This window comes from Nannospalax galili, unplaced genomic scaffold, assembly GCF_000622305.1.
Source record: "Nannospalax galili isolate Female #2095 unplaced genomic scaffold, S.galili_v1.0 scaffold339, whole genome shotgun sequence".
In the NCBI taxonomy this organism is placed as follows: domain Eukaryota; kingdom Metazoa; phylum Chordata; class Mammalia; order Rodentia; family Spalacidae; genus Nannospalax; species Nannospalax galili.
The window spans coordinates 2,252,512-2,272,813 of record NW_008344185.1 but is presented as its reverse complement, the minus strand read 5'-3'; the positions used below and the strand labels follow the sequence as shown (position 1 = coordinate 2,272,813).

The 20,302-nt window shown below is 38.7% G+C and overlaps 1 protein-coding gene across 3 annotated transcripts in view; it reads right to left on the bottom strand.

Moving 5' to 3' along the window:
* Cdc20b (cell division cycle 20B) overlaps positions 1 to 20,302 on the bottom strand; it is a 68,152-nt gene that overhangs the window by 10,311 nt on the left and 37,539 nt on the right. The window contains exons 7-11 of one of the 3 annotated variants that reach the window (XM_008840397.2): positions 8,511 to 8,707; positions 6,963 to 7,057; positions 5,080 to 5,305; positions 1,868 to 1,993; positions 789 to 906 (exon numbers count right to left, since the gene is read on the bottom strand). In XM_008840397.2, coding sequence (XP_008838619.1) covers positions 789 to 906; positions 1,868 to 1,993; positions 5,080 to 5,305; positions 6,963 to 7,057; positions 8,511 to 8,707 — 762 coding nt within the window. The remainder of the gene's footprint in view (positions 1 to 788; positions 907 to 1,867; positions 1,994 to 5,079; positions 5,306 to 6,962; positions 7,058 to 8,510; positions 8,708 to 20,302) is intronic. The other 2 variants (XM_008840398.2, XM_008840399.2) reach the window with 2 other exon arrangements.

Here is a 20,302-nt window from a genome sequence, read left to right as displayed (position 1 = left end):
ATTAGATAGACAGATGATGATAGATGATAGATAGATAGATAGATAGATGATAGATAGATAGATGATAGATGATGATAGATGATAGATGATAAATAGATGATAGATAGATAGATAGATAGATAGATAGAGATGATAGATAGATAGATAGATAGATAGATAGATAGATAGATAGATAGATAGATAGATAGATAGATAGATAGATAGATAGATAGATAGATAGATAGATAGATAGATAGATAGATAGATAGATAGATAGATAGATAGATAGATAGATAGATAGATAGATAGATAGATAGATAGATAGATAGATTAGATAGATAGATGATAGATAGATAGATAGATAGATAGATAGATAGATAGATAGATAGATAGATAGATAGAGATGATAGATAGATAGATAGATAGATAGATAGATAGATAGATAGATAGATAGATAGATAGATAGAGATGATAGATAGATACTCATTTGCAGTGGTCTCCCTGCATACAACGTTTTGCCTTCCAGCTCTCCTTGTCCTCCATGCTGCTAGGTTTACTTCAAAACAAGTTGTGATGCTACATCTGGAGTTCAAAAACTGCCCAGAATCATCACTTTATAAAACATACACATATTTGAGGAAGAGAAACCTTGACAATTTCAAGTGCTAACTGTGGTCAAATTGTGAGCGTAGGACTCTCTCCTCTATCGAATATTGAAATCAAAGAATAAGGAGGAAAGTCTTACACTCAGAGTTTTCCCATTAGTGGTAGCTCACTTCACCATGGACAGATATGTGACATTTACTTACCAAAGAACTCACCCGACCTAGACAGAGTGGGACAGGTCCACAGAGTCACATCATTCTTGGGAGCTCCTTGGCCTGTTGCAATCTCCTTTGTCTTAGGTAGCCAGATGAGAGAACAAATCTGTAATGGGGATCACAAAATACAGAACAGCAGCAACATCTGATTCATGATGAATGTACCTAGACTGATTCTAGACTCTGTTTTGTTCACTACCTGTCCTTCAGCCAGAGCAAGGTTTTCATATTTTGGGAATTATATTGATCCTAAGAAAGCTTATCCCAAGGCAACCAAGGACCAAAATACAAATAGGCTCAAGTGCAATGAACAGGTGAAAGTAAGTGAGTTATAATCAATGGCCAGGAAAACAACGCCATAATGAGAAAGAAGGGAGAAAAGGGAGGGAGGGAACAAAAACTAATTAAATTAACTTTGGACTCACTGATGAAAATATTTTACATTGGGGCTGGAGAGATGGCTCAGCAGTTAACAGCACTAGTTGTTCTTGCAGAGGACCCAGGTTTGGTTCCCAGCACCCACAGGGCAGCTTACAATCATCCATAACTCCAGTTCCAGGGGAATCTGATGCCCTCTTCTGAGTTCTGTGGGCATTGCATGACATGGGTGCACTTACACACATACAAATAATACACTCATACACATAAAATAAAAATATAATAAGCCGGGCATGGTGGCACACGCCTTTAATCCCAGCACTCAGGAGGCAGAGGCAGGCGGATCTCTGTGAGTTCAAGGCCAGCCTGGTCTCCATAGGGAATCCAGGACAGCTGGGGCTACAGGGAGACCCTGTCTCAAAAAGACCAAATAAATAAATAAATAAATAAATAAATAAAATATTTAAAAGATATTTTACATTATGTAAATATAGTACTCATGTGTGAAATTCTCAAAAATAAAAAATTTAATTCTTTTAAAGGAGATTTGACAAAAAACAAACTCTTGAAAATTTGAATTTCTTGTGGGTTCTGAGGTAGGAGAGGTGGATATGGGTCCTATGTCTATCAAAAATTATTTTCTTAAGATTCTAGAAGGTAGGGGTGAAGGTGAATTCCAGAACACTTACCTGTGAGTGTGTACTTGGAGTCTGGATACTCTTCCCAGTATTTATATCCAAAATATGTAGGCATCCATCCTTCATTCCTCCTCCAACAGCAAGGACCTCAGACTGCCAGGGACACCAATCCACAGCCTACAAAGTTCCAAATAATAACACAGGCAGGTGAGCCTTGGAGAAGCAGACTCACAAATGTGAAACAATGGGTAAGCAACAGCTCTCCAGGGCAGGGGCAGCGCACCCTTCAGAAATTATTTCCCAGGAACTAGGGAGGGCAGTCACCTAGGATTCTTCTGAAATTATGCTATCAATTGTCACTACTTTTAGCATAGAAAAATTACAAAACACAATGGAAAAAGCTATATGCAACACATCCACTGTACAAAATCCTGCTGCTGGGGTAGCTCAGGGATGTCCAGAATTGTGTTCTGAAATGCAGCCCCTGCTCCATCCACTGTGTCCTTGTGTTCCCGATTGTGGTTACACAAAAGAAAGCAAATCAAAAATCTCATGCATTTCAAATCTTAATACATTTCAGGAAATAAATTTATTTACAAATGACTACAGTTAATTATGAAAAGTAAGATTTAGTATCTCATATTTGCATAGATAACCGAACTGACTAGTAACTTTAAAAGAATTTTTTGTCTTTTGAGACAGGGTCACCCTGTAGCCCCCAGAACTCACTATGTAGACCATGCTGGCCTTGAACTGATAGAGAGATCTGTCTGCTTCTGCCTCCTGAGTGCTGGGACTAAAGGCGTGCACCACCACACATGGCATTTTAAAGGATATAGTTATCTAATCTCACACACACTGTGACTTGTACGCATACACACACAATCACTTAAATGCAATAAAAAATTTAAAGCGCACACCTAAATATACATTAAACTCTCTCTCCACCAATTTTAACCACTTATAGTCATCTAGAAATCTGTCGATCATCTGGTAACTAGCATCAAGTTTTGCATACTCTCTTCTACAGATAAAAGTATTTAAAGAGTAACAGATATTAGCCTGTACTGTTTTTTTCTTTAGTTGATTATTTCATAGTTTTCCATGTTTTAACATAATTTTAACAATTATTTTAAGTATATTTCTATTTATGTGCATGTGTGCCTCTGAGTGTGTGTACATGTGTTCACATGTATGTGTGTACCTGAGAAGGCCAGAATAGGGCACCAGATCCCCCCTGGAAATAGAGTTACAGGCAGTTGTGAGCTGCTGGACCTGGGTGCTAGGAACCAAACTTGGGTCTTCTGCAAAAGCAGCAAGTATTCTTAACCTAGGCTCTCTCTCCAGCCCCCATAATTACAGTTTTTGACAATTTCATTATATTCTGTTAGTCTTTGTCATTCTAATATTGGATTCAGATTTTGTTGTTGTTTAGTTTGGCTTGGTTTGAGTGAGTTGAGATATTTAAAGAGAAGTAGATTTTTTGTTTGTTTTTATGTATCATTTTGTGTTCATTGTTATTAAAAACAGCATTATTTCTGACAAATACCTTTAGGTAAATTAAAAATTTTGTAAGTGTGGACATAACATTTTTCCAAACAGTTACAATTTTCACAGCATCAGCATTAAATGAGCATATTAACATTTTGGCTGGAGGTTATTTGGTTATTTGGAGTTTAATGTGTTGTCTTATATCCAGTGAAATGATAATTATGAAGCAACTCTAACGGTGGTATTTTTGCACTTCCTTCCCCTCATTGGCAAGAATTAACTGCTCCTGTGTGTCTATATTCCTCCAGTGAATTATTCATTCCTTTAAATACCTATACTTACTGCTGCTCTTACAAGTTAGAATCCATATTTTAAAACACACATCTTGCAAAATGGCTCAGTGGATGAAGGCACTTGCCACCAAGCCTGACAATCAGCCCAACAGTCCAGGCTCAATTCCTGCGACCCACATAGTGGAAAAAGAACCAACTCCCACAAGTTGTCCTCTGACCTCACATGCCCTGTGACTTGTACACACACACACATACACACACACACACACACACACACACACGCATGCAATCACTTAAATGCAATAAAAAATTTAAAGTATATACCTAAATATACATTAAACACTCTCTTTGCCAATTTTAATCAACTTGATAAATTTACAAAGTTCTCCTTTGCTTCAATAAAGCAGTTAACTTCTACATTAACAAGTTTAGAGTTTGTTCTCTAGAATGTGACATATCGCTTCTCCTACTAATTAAGTTGTAGGTTTAAAAAGTCCATTATTTTAACAAACCTATCTACCACAGGTTAATTTATTATTATAATTGTGTGGCTTAATTAAATCACATGTAAAACATTTAATTAAATCACTTGCTTTTTTGGCCTTAAAAAGAACCATTATTTCTACAAAAAACTAGATCTAATATTTTAGAACCTCTTCATAAAAGCTGGTCCCTAAAGGGAAAATGTTGTAAATTCAATGTGGCTAAGCTAACTACTAAAAATGCGGGACCATGTATGGATATTTGCAAGGAGTATGCATTATGACTGTTTCAGGGATAGCTTTATGAGTTTGTCCTACTTTAAAGACAATAAAAAACTGAATTGAATTTTCCAAACATAAGTGCAACCTGACTTACCACACAGCATGTCCTTTTAGGACTTTGCCCACTCCCTCCATCATGAAAGAATACAATGTCCCTCTATGTGTGTACCTCTGTGTGTGTGTGTGTGTGTGTGTGTGCAGGGAATTGAACTCAGGGCACTGGGCATGCTAGGGAAAGTGTCATGGTTGGCTTCAGTTGTCAACTTGACATACCTGGGAAGAAGAAACCTCAGTTGGGGAATTTTCTCTATCAGATTGACCTATAGGCATGTCTGTGAGGCATTTTCTTAATTGTTCTTGATGTGGAAGGGCCCAGTCCTCTGTGGGTGGTACCACCCTTGGGCAGGTGGTCCTGGGTTATATAAGAAAGCAGGGTGAGCACAGGCCAAGAAAGCAAGCCAGTAAATAGTGTTCCTCCATGGTTCCTGCATTGAATTCCTGCCTCACTTCCCTCAAAGATGGGTTGTCACTTGGAAGCGTGGGATGCAATAAACATTTTCCTCCCTAAATTGGTTTTGGTTAGAGTGTTTTAACACAGCAACAGAAAAGTAACTAGAACAAGTCTGTGCCACCAAGCCTGTCTGGTTTTCTTTTTTACCTAAAATACCAATGGTCTCTGAGAAAAGCAAACCTGGTCAGCTGCTGGATTTCTTACCTTAACTGCTGTGGACTGAGACATGGCTTTCAGTGGTTGGCCCTGAACACTGGCACCTGGATCATGCGGCCATATGGCCAGCAGGCCGTCACTACATCCACTGGAAAGCAGCCTGCCATTAGGTGACCACTTCAGAGCACACACAGCTTGCTTGTGGCAAAGTGTTCCTACATGATGCTGAGATATCCGAACATCATGATGATGGACACGCCCCAGTCTTGATCCACTGAGGAGGAGGTGAAGAGACAGGTTCATGTGACAGAAGCAGGAAGTCTCACTACTAGGTAAGCATGAGAAAACATGGAGAAAAGTGCTGTTCAAAGTAAAACTACAGAAAGATCCATTAGGACCATTTCCAAACACAGGTGTGATTCTTTTCACATGTGAAATAGATTTGTGTGTCGACATTTTAAATTTGGAATTGAAAAAGATGCTTTTAATAGCTTTAATATTATGTCAATAGCCATGGAAAAGACAAAATTAGATTATCAGATGTTTCTCAGGTAGTTTACTTATAAAATCTAGAAAAAAGTCCTTTTTAATTATTTCATATTAACTAAATAAAGTAGTTTTAGTATGTGTTTATTATAAAATGTTAAACAGAAATTGATTTCCCTTTTCTAACAGGTATATTCCTATTAAGCTAGAATTCCACTCTTAATTTTGTCAATATTACTAATATGTAAAAGGAATTTAACACTAGCTGAAAGTCACAGAAGAGTATATGATTCAAAAATCAGTGGATAAAGTCTCTCTTCACTCTCAGTGGTTTAGGTTATCCATGACAAAGACCATATACTCCCAAAGACCATGAACTCTTTCAGGCTGGTTTATATTTTCTATAGCAAGCAAATAAATGATCTTCTACAATTATTTAAGAATTTACCAATATCTGATATTCTATTTTTAACTATTCAGGTGAAACCCTGAATAACATTTGACTAACACTATGTATGGGCTCTGGAGTCAGGCTGCCTGGGTTTGAATCCTGACTCAGTCCCTCATAACCATGTGACTTCACTCTAGTGCTTCAGTTTTCTCATCTGAAATCAAACCCACTTTATAGTTCTATAACAGGAATTAAAACAAGATCGTGCCCATAAAGAGTATAGCCAAGTGCCTAGCACAAAGGATCTAGGGGCTGGAGAGATGGCTCAGTGGGTAAGCAGCACTTACTGCTCTTGCAGAAGACCCAGGTTCTATTCCCAGCACCTTCCAGCCTCCATGCATGTGGTACATTTACATACATGGAGGCACAACATTCACACATATAAAATAAAAATAAGTAAACAAAAATCTTGTGGGTAACGAAGTCAATCTTTAATGATGCCATTTGGAAAAAGAACATCTGTACAGAACTGAACTGACTTCAAAAACCAAGTGATTTAATGTTTGGCCTAACAATCACAAGGTATAAAATTTCAAATTTTCTTCTGAGTTGCTTAAATAGGCTATAAAGGGTTTTGAAACATACCTGAATTATATCTACCTTAAGAAATACAGTGAAGAGATTAATGTTATTTCTAAAAGCAATACATGTTTAAACCAATTATAGAGTCATAAGAACAAATCACTTCATTTTTATGGTTAAAAAGAAGCGTTTAAACCAACTCAATAGTTCTGATGTATTGTTGTCCTCACTTGGGAAATCAGAAGTATAAATTATCAGTCCCCTGCACCTCCCCCAGCTCTAATGAATGAGGAAATGGTGGAGTGGGGACAGTGTTCTGTTCCAGGAGCCCTGCGGAGGAGTCCAATGCACACTCAACTTTGAGAACTATTTGAACAGAATAATCATGAGGTTCCTTCCAACTCTGATATCACTCAGCTCCCATAATTCACTGGTGATACAAACACAGTCAGTTCAAATAAGATCTTCTTACCTGCTGAGGATACAGTGGTTCCAGCTCAGGGCTCCAACTACTGACAAATGCCCAAGCATATTTCTCAGCCGCTTTTTAGTTACTATGTCCCATAACTGGAAAAAGATGAACAAGCAGAGTTCCATGGCATTGACTTTCCACAGCCCGCCATCTTCTCAAAGGCCTCAGAGAAAATTGCTTGATGTAGCCAAAGTTATACACTAAGTGAAAACCCAGCACCTTTAATTCTAGCCATCATTCTCAACTTTGACTGCATCCTGGGATCACCTAGAGAGCACTATTTGATGCTAGCAACTGTGGCTTAACTGGTGAGGTAGAGCCTGGGGTGTGTTTATTGTAAAGCTCCCCAGCTTACATTCAATGTGCAACCAAGGATTAAGAATTATTATTGAGATTTTTAGCTCCTCAGAAACTCAGGCAATTCCAATAATCCACCTACAACTACCAACAAATGTATGGATTATTTCTTATTCAAAATACCAGGAAGCAGAAGTGTTTTGGGTTTGGGAGTGTTTCAAATTTTGGAATTATTCTCATAGAATGTACCAATTTTGCAGTCCTAATCCAAAATGCAAGATGCTCTGAAGTCCAAAATATTTTTATTAATTTGTCTGAATGAAATCAGGGTACAGGAACACTTCCTAGAGTCAGAATTCAATTTACTGCTGAAATTCCATTCTTGCTGGCTACAGATGATACTGTGACTCAAATGAAGGAGGGACAGCTTCAGAAAAGGATGACATGATATATAACTTCATAGCATCTTGGGACATCCTAGATTAGCCCCCGGTCAATATTGTTTACAATGCTGCTAATAAATGATGGTGATGATGGTAAATGAGGAAAATACTGATAGAAACTTGACAAATCCTAGTTTCAGGGAAAAATAATCTTTTTTTTTTCTGGTCTTTTTGAGATAGGGTCTCCCTGTAGCCACAGCTGGCCTGGATCTCGCAATATAAACCTCAATCTCACAGAAATCTGCCTGTTTCTGCTTCCTGAGTACTAGGAACCTGGTAAAAAAATAATTTTCCATAGCTCTACCTCCATTGCTGTTTCAGATGAGACAAAACTGGAAAGATGTCATCCTTTCTCCAAAGTTCCAAAACCAGAGGCAGTACAAATCCAACTTCAGTTTGAAAGACTTTTTCCAAAAACAACAAATGAAATATGACAAAAAGATTGTGGGAGGAAACAAAGGAGACTATCTGCAAGTCTTCAAGAAATGCTATTCAGGCCAGGCGTGGTGACACATGTGTTTAATCCCAGCACTCAGGAGGCAGAGGCAGAGGGATCTATGAGGTTGAGGCCAGCTTGGTTCCCATAGTAAGTTCCAGGCCAACTGGGACTACGGAGAGACCCTGTCTCAAAAACACCAAACTAACAAAGAAGAAATACCATTCAGAAGAAAAAATTTCTACCTCTCCTTACTTCCCATGATTCCAGGTACCTTACTTAATCTAGCTTCTCTATGTTAATATGCTTCTTAAAGCTAAAGTCAGTTATCTAGTAATTGCACAGGAAGCATGAGAAAAAAGTTTCCAGTACTTGCACTTCTCCCTCGCTGGTGCCCATTGCCAGGCACATTCCCTCTTTTATCCAGGACACAGAAGATACATAGTTACAGATGAGGCTTAAGTCTATCATTTCAGTCCCATTGTGGGTTTCCCCATTCCAGATGCATACAGAAGATCCAAGGGCTATAGCAACAAGATTTTGAAAATTCCAGTCTAGAATATTTAAATCTATAAAGAAAAGTGCCTCAAATTAGCATGATTATGCAGCCAAAGACATTTTCAAATTAACAACATTAAAGGAAAAAGAGAAAGATTAATACCTTTACCATGGTTGGATTAAAAGCAAGATCCCAGACCAAAGCAGAGCACTGGAATTTCAAAAATTAAATCTGAAACCAAACCTGGGTTAAGACTCAGTCTAATAAGCAATGCTAGGCATTTATATTCAAATATACCTACTTATCAAATTTTTTTAATTTGGCGTGTTCATTCACCATTGTTAGTACAAGTAAATTTTGTCTTAAAATTAAAGCTTCATAATTCCTATAGAAATATCTTGGGACCTATCAGATTTGATGGGAAATGTCACTGCCATCTCTAACCAAAAACACCACCAAGTAAAGTGTACCTAGAAGAGATGGTGGGCTCACAACATTGAAAAGTCCTCAGGAGTGTTCTTTAGCTTATAGTAATAAAAATGCTTTGTTAATATTTTTTTAATTGTATGTATATGTGGCAGGGGTACATGTGAGTACAGGTACCTGTGGAGCCAGAAGAGGGAATGTCAGATCCCCTGGAACTGGAGTTATAGGCAGTTGTGAGCTGCTCAACGTGGGTTCTGGGAACCAAACTTGGGTCCTCTGCAAAAGAGTGAGGTACGTACTCTTACCTGCTGAGCCATCTCTCTAGCCCCCTAATAAGAACTCTTTGGCTACTAAGAGAACACATACTTTGTGACCACTTTTTAAATGTAATCTAGCTTATTTCCTATAAAACAGAAGCTCCTATCATGCCTGCCACATAGCACACAGTTATGAAGCATGCCAGTTCTATTACAGTGGTTGAAGCACCCTGTGATGCAGTTCTCCCACTAATAACAACCTATTAATCATGAACAAAATGTCAAAAGAAGACTTCTGAGGACCCTAGAAAGTAAAAACGGGTAAATAAACTAGTAAAAGAGTCAAAGTGTGGAGAAGCAACCTGCCCAAAGGAGAATTTCTTGTTGTTTGTTTGTTTGTCTGTTTGTCTTGACATGGCTTTCTCCTAAGACCAAGCATGTCACAAAGTGGCACCAGCAGCCAAGCTTCAAATGGAGAGCCCATCATCTTTGTGGTCAGAGAAGCAAGGAAAAGTAGAGGGGTGGCCAAAGTGAGAAGGAGAGTCCTGGATGAAAGAAAGCCAGAGAAAGGTGCCCTTCCATCATGAGTGCATGAACTCACACATGTTGCAGCCTAACCAGCTAGTCCCATGAGTGGAAAGGAGACTCAAAGTAGCCTACAAGAAAGGAAAGGAGATTTGAAACATCTACTCAAGTCACATCCTAGACTCGGATCCACATATGTGAGAGACAGACACAAATCAGCACAGTCAAGGCTTAAGAAATGGATCTGAACTCTGTGGTTTACTTCTCCAACACAAGCAGCAAAGAGAGAAAGACTGTTGCTTCCAGTTATTAAACTCTACATCTCCTATTAAGGAGTCACCTGATTAGGTGCAGGCTCACTAAAGATAGTCTTTGCTACTGTTTCGAATGTGAAATATCCCCTAAATGTTCATGTGTTTTGATTACTTGTTCACCAGCTAGTGGTGCTGTTTCAGTAGACTGTGGAACCTTAGGAGGTAGAAGTAGATCACTCAGAGGAGGGTCCTATTGGCTATAGCCAAGGCCCACTTCTATTTCAACCTCTATCTCTGTTTCTTGATAAGAAAAAATGTGTGCAAGTGGCCTCACGCCCCTGTCTCCACAGACATGAGCTGGTCCTTCAATATTATCTTCCTTACCATAATAAACTGTACTCTTTCAAACTGTGAGTCAAAATAAATCAGTCCTTCCTTTAAAAAAAAAAAAAGAAAGAAAAGAAATATATCTGAGATTTTAAACACAAACCGCAGGTTAGCAGAACAAATTTAATGGGTGAACCTAACTAGGACAAAATCAGCAACATTCTACACAGGATTCAAAGTGAAACAGTAAAATATGTAAAATGTCCAGCACATGATTCAACATTACTATACACATAAAGAGAACGCATAGTCAGTAAATGAAAACCCCAAGGTGATATAGATATAAGAATTGTCATATAAGTGGAGTGTGGTGGTACACACCTTTGATCCCAGCACTCAGGAGGCAGAGGCAGGAGGGTCATTGGTCTACATAGTAAGTTTCAGGCCAGCTAGGGCTACATAGTGAGACCACGTTTAAAAAAAAAAAAAAAAAAAAAAAAAAAACAATTATCAGATAAAGACAAGCTAGAAAACTCAGTAGGAAAATATAATTTTTCCTTATCAGTAAAATAGAAGCTATAAAACAAATCTCTAAAATAGAAACATGGGCTACAAAAGCCATAGGTATATATTTAAATTTTGAATATATATATATATGTGTGTGTGTGTGTGTGTGTGTAAATGTATCTTTAAAAATCCTTGAATGGGCTCAATAGCAAAAGGAAAACAACAAAAGAAAGAACCAATGAAATTGTTTGTGGAATAATACTCAAAGATCTAACATATACATAAGTAGAGCCAAATCTTGGAACCAGAAGAATGAAGCTTTCAGTAATCTTGGAGTTTCACCAGAAAGAGGGGAAGCCAGAAGTCAGTGGAGCAGCAGCTCCATTAAAAAATATTATGAAATTAAAGATGAAAATCTGAGAAAAGTCTTTGTCACTAGATATGATCAGCAAAAGAATGCTGAAACGAACTCCCCAGAAGAAAGAGAAATTATTCAAGTGTAGTGTTATAGGATGGAGAGATGGCTCAATAGTTAGCAGTGCTTTCTGCTCTTCTAGAGGACCCAAGTTTGGTTCCCAGCACCCACATCAAGCAGCTTATAACTGACTGGAGCTCCAGCTCCAGGGGATCTGACACCCTCTGTGGCCTCCACAGGCACTCCCACACATGTGGAAGACACACACACACACACACACATAGACACACAAACAAAAATAAAATAAATCTTAAGGAAAAAAAGGGGGGATGTATTAGTTGATTTTCAACTTAGTGGGATTTAGAAACACCTAGGAGACATACCTCTAGGCTGTATTACAAGGGTGTTTCCAGAGAAGACTGTTTAACTAAAGAAGACTGGCTTTCAAAATGGGTAGCCTGGATATAAAGAGTCTGAGGAAATGCAGTGTTGCTGGCCTTTGCTTTTTCTTCCTGGACAGATGCATCTGTCACTGATGCTGCCATCCCCTACTAACATCAGACACTACCTCTTTAATTTTCCAACACAGACTCAATACCAGCAACTCTCCAGGGAGCTCCAGCCCTTTGGCACTGGATTGTGACTACTGAGGCACCCAGGCTTGTGGAATGACCAGCTACTGGTTCTCAGCCTCTCCATTGTTCAGACAGACATGGTTAGACCACTCTAAGCCAATCTAATAATCCCTTTATAGAACCTATGTACATTCTACTGGCTGTATTCCTCTAGAGAACTCTGCTACAGAGGAAAAATTAGATCTTTAAGAATTAAGGAGACTGTTAGAATTGGTAAATATTCAGGTAAACACAAAGGCCCATTTTTTATCTCTTAAAAAGTCTAAAATACTTCACCCTCCCAGCTCCCCCATCCCGTCTCTCCTCCTGGAGTGGGCACTGGCCCATTTCTTTTCTTGGCACCCCAGACCTCTGGTCTACCCTCTTGGCCCAGACTCTCCACAGCTTTCTGATTCTTTGCACCCAGACCAACCCAATTCCTCAGTCTAGTGCCCTGTAGCCCTCAAAGCCTACCCCCTAGCCTTTGCATACCCAGACCAGCCTTCATCCCTGGCCAGACCAACCCCCAACTCCCTGAAGCCAGCATCTTTCCTAAGTAAGTTCAACCATGCCCACTGTGCCTTGACTCCCACAACCTCATTCACCCTCCCAGCTCCCCTACCCCATCTCTCCTCCTAGCGTGGGCACTGTCTCATTTCTTCCCTTGGCACCCCAGACCTCTTGGCCCAGACTCCCCACTGCTTCCTGATCCTTTGCACCCACAACCCAATTCCTCAGTCTAGTCCCCTGGAGGCCTCAAAGTCTGTTCCCTCTCCCACCTGGCCTTTGCATATCTGACACCAGCCTTCATTCCTGGCTGTCCCACCCCCAATCCTGGATTCCTGAGACCAGCCTCCTTCCCTGCTTGCTCTGGATTCCCAAGACCAGCCTTCTTCCCTATCTGCCTGAGAGTCCTGAATCCCACCTCTACCTAGCAATCCTCCCAAATTGTACTGTGCCTGCTGACTAGAGGGATCCAGACCTTAGGAGAAAGCCTGAGAGCATCTGATCCTCATCCGACTTGGACCTCTGTGGGAACTCCTGAGAAGCAGGATCAAAGCCATCTGGACCCTCCAATATAAAATCAAAAGAGAGAACCTGAAGCCTAGACCAACCAGCTTTTCATGCCCAACAAGTAAACCATAAAGGCACATAAAGTTTACAGACAGAAGCAGACCTAAACTCAACAAAGGAAGGCTTGAGTCTCACACAAGAATCAAAAACTACAAAAGAAATCCATATGTCAAAGTCACAGAAAAAATAATAACATGAAAAACCCAAATAATATATCTCCACCAAGTACCAACAGCCCTGTAGAGGAGTACAATGAGAAACCCCCAGAGATAACACAAGGCATGGAATTCAAAAGAACAATTATAAACATGATAAAAGAATTTGGTGAATTTGAGAACACACAAAGAAATCAAAGAACTGAAAGAAGATAGGGATAAACTTCTGAATGAATGAATGAATTCAGAAGAGTTAGAAATATTGAAGAACACTCAGACTGAAATGAAGAAGGAAGTGAAACACTCAATAAACCAATTAGAAACTACAAGAGAGGGCTGGAGAGATGGCTCAGTGGTTAAGAGCACTGACTGCTCATGCAGAGGACCCGGGTTCGATTCCCAGGACTCACATGGCAGCTTTGAACCATCCTTAACTCCAGTTCCAGGGGAATCCGAAGCCCTCTTCTGACCTCCACGGCATTGCACGAGACGGGTGCACTCACTTACATGCAAGCAATACACTCATACACATAAAATTAAAATGATAAATAAAATATTTTTAAAAAAGAAACTATAGGAGAAAGCCTCACCAATAGGAGGAATGAAATGGAAAAGAGAGTATCAAGACTGGAAGATAAAGTGGAAAAATTAGACCACTAAAGTGAAGATTATGAAAAATTTTTTAAAACACAAGAATGGAATATGCAGGAATTATGTGACACCATAAAAAGATCAAACTTACACATCATAGGCACAGAGGAAGGAGAAGAATCTCAGGATGATGGTATGGTCCAGATCTTCAACAGGATTGTAAAAAAAATTTCCCAAAATTAAAGAAAGACGTGCCCATACAAATACAAGAAGCACATAGAACACCAAATAGACAGGACCACAAAAAAAACTCTCCACAGCGCAACATAGTAAAAACACTAAATGTACAGAACGAAGAGACAATACTGAAAGCTGCAAAGGAAAAACAACAAGTCACATATAAAGGAAAACCCATCAGAATTACAGTGGACTTTTCAGTGCAAACTGTGAAAGCCAGAAGAGCCTGGACGAAAGTATTCTCAGTTCTAAATGACCACAGATGCCAACTCAGAATACTTTACCCAGCCAAAATGTCTATTAGAGTCAAAGGGGACAGAAAAATCTTCCATGACATAAATAGGCTGAAAGAATTCAGGTTCACAAAACCAGCCCTTCAGAGAGTTCTTGAAGCAATACAAAGAGCTGAAGAAAGGAACAAATATACCCAAGGGATAACAGAAAAAAACTTAACTTAATGAAGGTATAACTGTGGAAATGCACAGTTACACCAAGAATCCAAATGGAAATCAAAATGACAGGAATCAATACACATCTTTCATTAATAACTTTAAATAACAATGAACTGAACTCCCCAGTCAAAAGACACAGACTAGTTGAATGGATTAAGAAACAAAACCTGGAGGGTGGGTTTGGACCTCCATCCAGGTAGGGGCTCAGAGTTCAGCAGACCACCAGAGAGTGCCGGGTTCTGGCCTCCAACTACCAGAGGGCCTGAAAACCCAGGGAACTGCCTGACAGCCCCCAGATCCTGTCTCCAAGTGGTAGTGAGCTTCCCCTAATTATCCCATACCATCCCCTTACCTGGGATTTTGTAAGTCCTCCCAAGGCCCCAGGGCATATCTGGCTTTGGTAGGCTAGCAGACAGCCTGAGAAGGTGGGTTCAGACCGCCATCAGTGTAGTGCCTGGGATCGCAGCAGACCACCAGAGAGTGCCAAGTTCTGGTCCCTCTCTGGCTTCCCTCTGGCATAGGGTTGACAATGCCCAGGACTGCCTGAGAGAGCCTAGATCCTGCTTCCATGTGGTGAAGGAAGCCTGAGTATACCTGACTGGAACCTGAATTGGGCTTCTGTGGGTACCCCTGAATAGCTGATCTGAAGTCACCAGTTCCCTCCAAAATAAACCTGAGAGAACCTGAACCCTGTACCAACCAGCTTTACATAACCATAAAGAAAGGATCTAGATACTTGGATAATACAAACAGAAGCATACTTCAACTTAATTCTCACATCAGAATCATAAACAACAAAAGAAATTCACATGCCAAAACCACAACAAAAGAAAATGGAAAGCCAAAACACTATGTCCCCAGCAAAGTCCACCAATCCTGTGGAAGAGTTCTACAAGGAGAACCCCCTAGAGATAACCCAGGACACTAAATTTGAAAGAACAATCATAAAGATGATCAAGGAATTCAACAAATTTAAAGAATACACAAACAAGCAAATCAAAGAGCTAAAAGAAGATAGGGATAAACTTTTGAATGAATTCACAAAAGAGATAGAAACATTGACAAAAATTCAGGCAGAAATGAAGAAGGAAGTACAAAACTCGATAAGCCAACTTGAAACAACAGGGGAAAGCCTCACCACCAGAATGAATGAAATGGAAAACAGAACATCAACACTGGAGGATAAAGTTGAAGAATTGGACCACCCAAGCAAAGAGTATGGAAAATTTTAAAAAACACAGGAATGGAATATGCAAGAAATGTGGGACACCATGAAAAGACCTCATCTATGGATCATAGGAAGAGAGGAAGGAGAAGAATTTCAGGTTAATGGTGTTGACCAGATCTTAAACAAGATTGTAGAAGAGAATTTCCCAAAATTAAGGAAAGACATCCCCATACAAATACAGGAAGCACATAGAACACCAAATAGACAGGATTACAAAAGAAACTCCCCATGGCATATCATAGTAAAAACATTAAAAGAACAGAACAAAGAGAGAATACTGAAAGAAGCAAAAGAAAAACAAGTCACATACAAAGGAAAGCCCATCAGAATTACAGCTGACTTATCAATGCAAAATATGAAAGCCAGAGGAGCTTGGACCAAGGTATTTCCAGTTCTACATATAATAGATGCCATCCCAGAATACTATAACCAGAAAAAACGTCTATTATAGTTGAGGGGGTAAGAAAAATCTTCCATGACATGAATAGCTTGAAAGAATACAAGTCCACAAAACCAGCCCTTCAAAGAATACTTGAAGCAATACAGAGAGCAGAGAGAGAAACAACTATATCCTAGGGGCAGTAACAGAAAATAAACAAAGATATAATCTAGGAAACACAAAATTACACAGAGAATACAAACAGCAATCAAAATGAGGGCACCTGATAACACACCTTTCAATAATAACCTTAAATATCAATGGACTGAACTCCCCAGTCAAAAGACACAGGCTAAGCAAATGGATTAAGAAACAAAATCCATCTCTTTGCTGTCTGCAAGAAACCCATCTCACCTTCAAGGACAGGCACTACCTTAAGGTAAAAGGATGAAAATAATATTCCAAGCAAATGCCACTAAGAAACAAGCAGGGGTTGCAATTCTAATATCTTACTAAATAGGCTTCAAAGTAAAATGAATCAGAAGAGATAAGGAGGGTCCTTCATTCTAATCGAAGGAGCAGTTAACCAAGAAAATACTACAATCCTTAACATATATGTACTAAATTCTGGTGCACCCAAATTCATAAAAACAACACTAGAGGACTATAAGACACAGATTAACCCCAACTCAGTAATAGTAGGGGACTTCAATACCCCACTGTCTCCATTAGACAGGTCAACTGGACAAAGAATAAACAGAGAGACATCTGAATTAAATGATACCATACATCAAATGGACCCAACAGACATCTTTCAATTATTCCACCCAAACACCAAAGAATAAACTTTCTACACAGCACCTCATGGACCTTTTTCAAAAATGACCATATACTGGGCCACAAAACAAACCTCAACAAATACAAAAATATTGAAATAATTCCATGTATTCAAAAAAGCAATAAAGCTCAAAATCAACAATGGACAAAGCCCTAGTCACTACATGAACTCATGGCGATTGAACGACACACTCTTAAACAACGAGTGGGACAAAGGAGAAATTAAGAAAAAAAATTCCTGAAATTCGATGAAAAGGACAATACAACACAACACAACCTTTGGGATACATTAAAAGCAGTCCTAAGAGGGAAGTTTATAGCTCTGAGTGCCTACATTAAAAAATTAGAAAGAGCCCAAATAAATGACCTAACACTGCAACTCAAGATGCTGGAAAGGCAAGAACAAATGAAACCCAAACCCAGCAGAGGAGAAGAATAACAAAAATCAGAGCAGAAATTAATGGAATAGAAACAAAGAAAACAATACAAAGAATCAATGAATCTAAGAGCTGGCTCTTTGAAAAGCCAAACAAGATAGACAGGCCCTTAGCCTAGTTAACCAAAAGAAACAAAGAGCAAATCCAAAGCAACAAAATCAGAGATGAAATGGGAAATATCACAACAGACACCCAAAAGATCCAGACCATTGTAAGGGAATATTTTTAAAACCTATACACTTCTAAATCTGAAAGAAATGGACAGACATCTAAAATCATGGGAACCTCCAAAGTTAAACCAAGAAGAGATCAACAGTTTAAACAGACCCATAACATATAAGGAATTGAAACAAAGCCTCCAAAAACTACCCAGAAAAAAGCCCAGGATCAGATGGATTTACAGCAGAATTCTACCAGACATTTAAAGAAGATCCAATACTACTTAATTTAACTTAAATTATTCAAAAATGTAGAAACAGAGGGAGACTTCCCAAATTCCTTCTATGAAGCCAGCATCACTCTAATACCCAAACCAGATAAAGACAACCAAAAGAGAAAACTATAGACCCATATCCTTAATGAACATAAGTGCAAAAATTCTCAACAAAATACTTCCAAACTGCATATAGACACACATCAAAAAGATCATTCACCATGATCAAGTAAGCTTTATCCCAGAGATCCACGGATGGTTCCATCTACACAAGTGAATAAACCTCATTAATCATATAAGTGGACTCAAAGACAAAAACTTCATTGTCATCTCAATAGATGCAGAAAAGGCTTTTGATGAGAAATTCAGCATGCATTTATGTTCAAAATCCTAGAGGGAATTGGACTGGAGGGAACATACTTCAATGTAACTAAAGTTATATACCACAAACTCACAGCCAATATCATTCTAAATGGAGAAAAACTGGAACCATTCCTATTAAAATCAGGAAACAGACAAGGATGTCCACTATTTCCACTCCTTTTCAACACAGTGCTTGAAACTCTTGCTAGAGCAATAAGACAGGAGAAGGAAATTAAAGGAGTGCTAATTGGAAATAAAGAGATCAAACTATCCCTTTTTGCAGATGATATGATACTACACCTAAGAGATCCCAAAAGTTCCACCAGAAAATTCCTAGAACTGATCAGCACTTTCAGTACAGTGGCATGTTGTAAAATCAGTCTACAAAAATCAATAGCCTTTGCATATACCAATAACAAGCAATTGGAGAAAGAATACAGGGAAATGCTCCCATTCACAATTGCTGCAAAAAAATTAAAGTGTTATGGAATAAATCTGACCAAAGATACCAAAGATCTCTACAATGAAAATTTTAAATCATTAAAGAAAGAGATTGAGGAACACACCAGGAGATGGAAGGACCTCCCATGTTCATGGATAGGAAGAATTAATATTTTTAAAATGACCATCCTACCAAAAGCAATATATAGGTTTGGTGCTCCCAATCAAAATCCCCATGACATACTTCACAGCCAACTAGTCCAGCCTTGGAAGACAAAAGAAAAATGAGGAAGAATCCAGTAGAGGGATGCTTTTGGAAGCCCTTGTCAAGAAACTCCAATGGGCTCTCATATGAACATTTGAAAATTGCCCTGACTTTTACCTAGTTCCCCGTCTAAAACTTGTAATGCTAATTATTTTTGCCATTACTTCTCCTTCACATCTCCCATTCATGATTCAAGGACTTTCTTCTCCCCTTAGAGACAAGAGTTATGCAATTTGGGAGTATTTTAGGTAGACCCCCTGAAGGGGTACTCCAATTGTCTCACCCTGCGTCCATGTTCATCATGGAAGAAGCCAGAGCAGTCTGCGTCCCTATTCCCTATTGGCAATTTGGGTAACACCTTCAGAGGATGGTGTGATAAGAATAGAATGTAGGAATTGGCTAGGCAGTTAGGGTAAAAAGACCCCAAAGAAATGTAGCCAGTTTCTTGGCTAAAAGTCAAAGTCTTTGGGCCTCTTAGCAACATACTCTTTTCCAAGGCCAAATATGTCAGCTTGTATCTAATCCTTAAAAGATTTTAGGGTTATCTCTTTAGAGGGGGAATGTTGGAGGGAGGGAGTGGGCATGGATTTGCTCAGAAAACCTTATATACATTATGAAATTCTCAATAAAGTTTTTGTAAAAGTAAAAAAAAAAAAAATAAATAAATAAATAAATAAAACCCATCTTTTTGTTGTCTTCAAGAAACCCATTTCATTTTCAAGGGAAAAAAATATTCCAAGCAAATGGTACTAAGAAAAAAGCAGGAGTTGCAATTCTAATATCTGAAAAAATAGACTTTAAATTAAAACTAATCAGAAGAAATGAAGACGGCCACTTCATTCCGATCAAAGGAACAATTGACTAAGAAGATATTACAATCATGAACATATATTCACCAAACTCTGGTGAACCCAACATCATAAAAACAGTACTACAGGACTTGAAGACCCAGATGAAACCCAAACCCAGCAGACAAGAAGAAATAACAAAAATCAGAGCAGAAATTAGTGAAATAGAAACAAAGAAAACAAGACAAAGAATCAACGAATCCAAGAGCTGATTCTTTGAAAAGATAAACAAGACTGACAGACCCTTAACCCAATTAACAAAAAGAATGAAAGAGCACCTCCAAATCAACAAAATCATCACAACAGACACCAAAAAGAGCCAGAACATTATAAGGGAATACTTTAAAAACCTATATGCTACTAAATTTGAAAACCTAAAAGAAATGGACAGGTGTCTAAAAACATGGAAATCAGCAAAACTAAACCAAGAAGAAATCAACAGATTAAACAGACCCATAACACATAAGGAAATTGAAACAGTAATAAAAAACCTCCCAACTAAAAAAAGCCTAGGACCAGATGGAATTACAGCAGAATTCTACCAGACATTTAAAGAAGATCTATATCCAATACTACTTAATTTATTCAGAAAGATAGAAA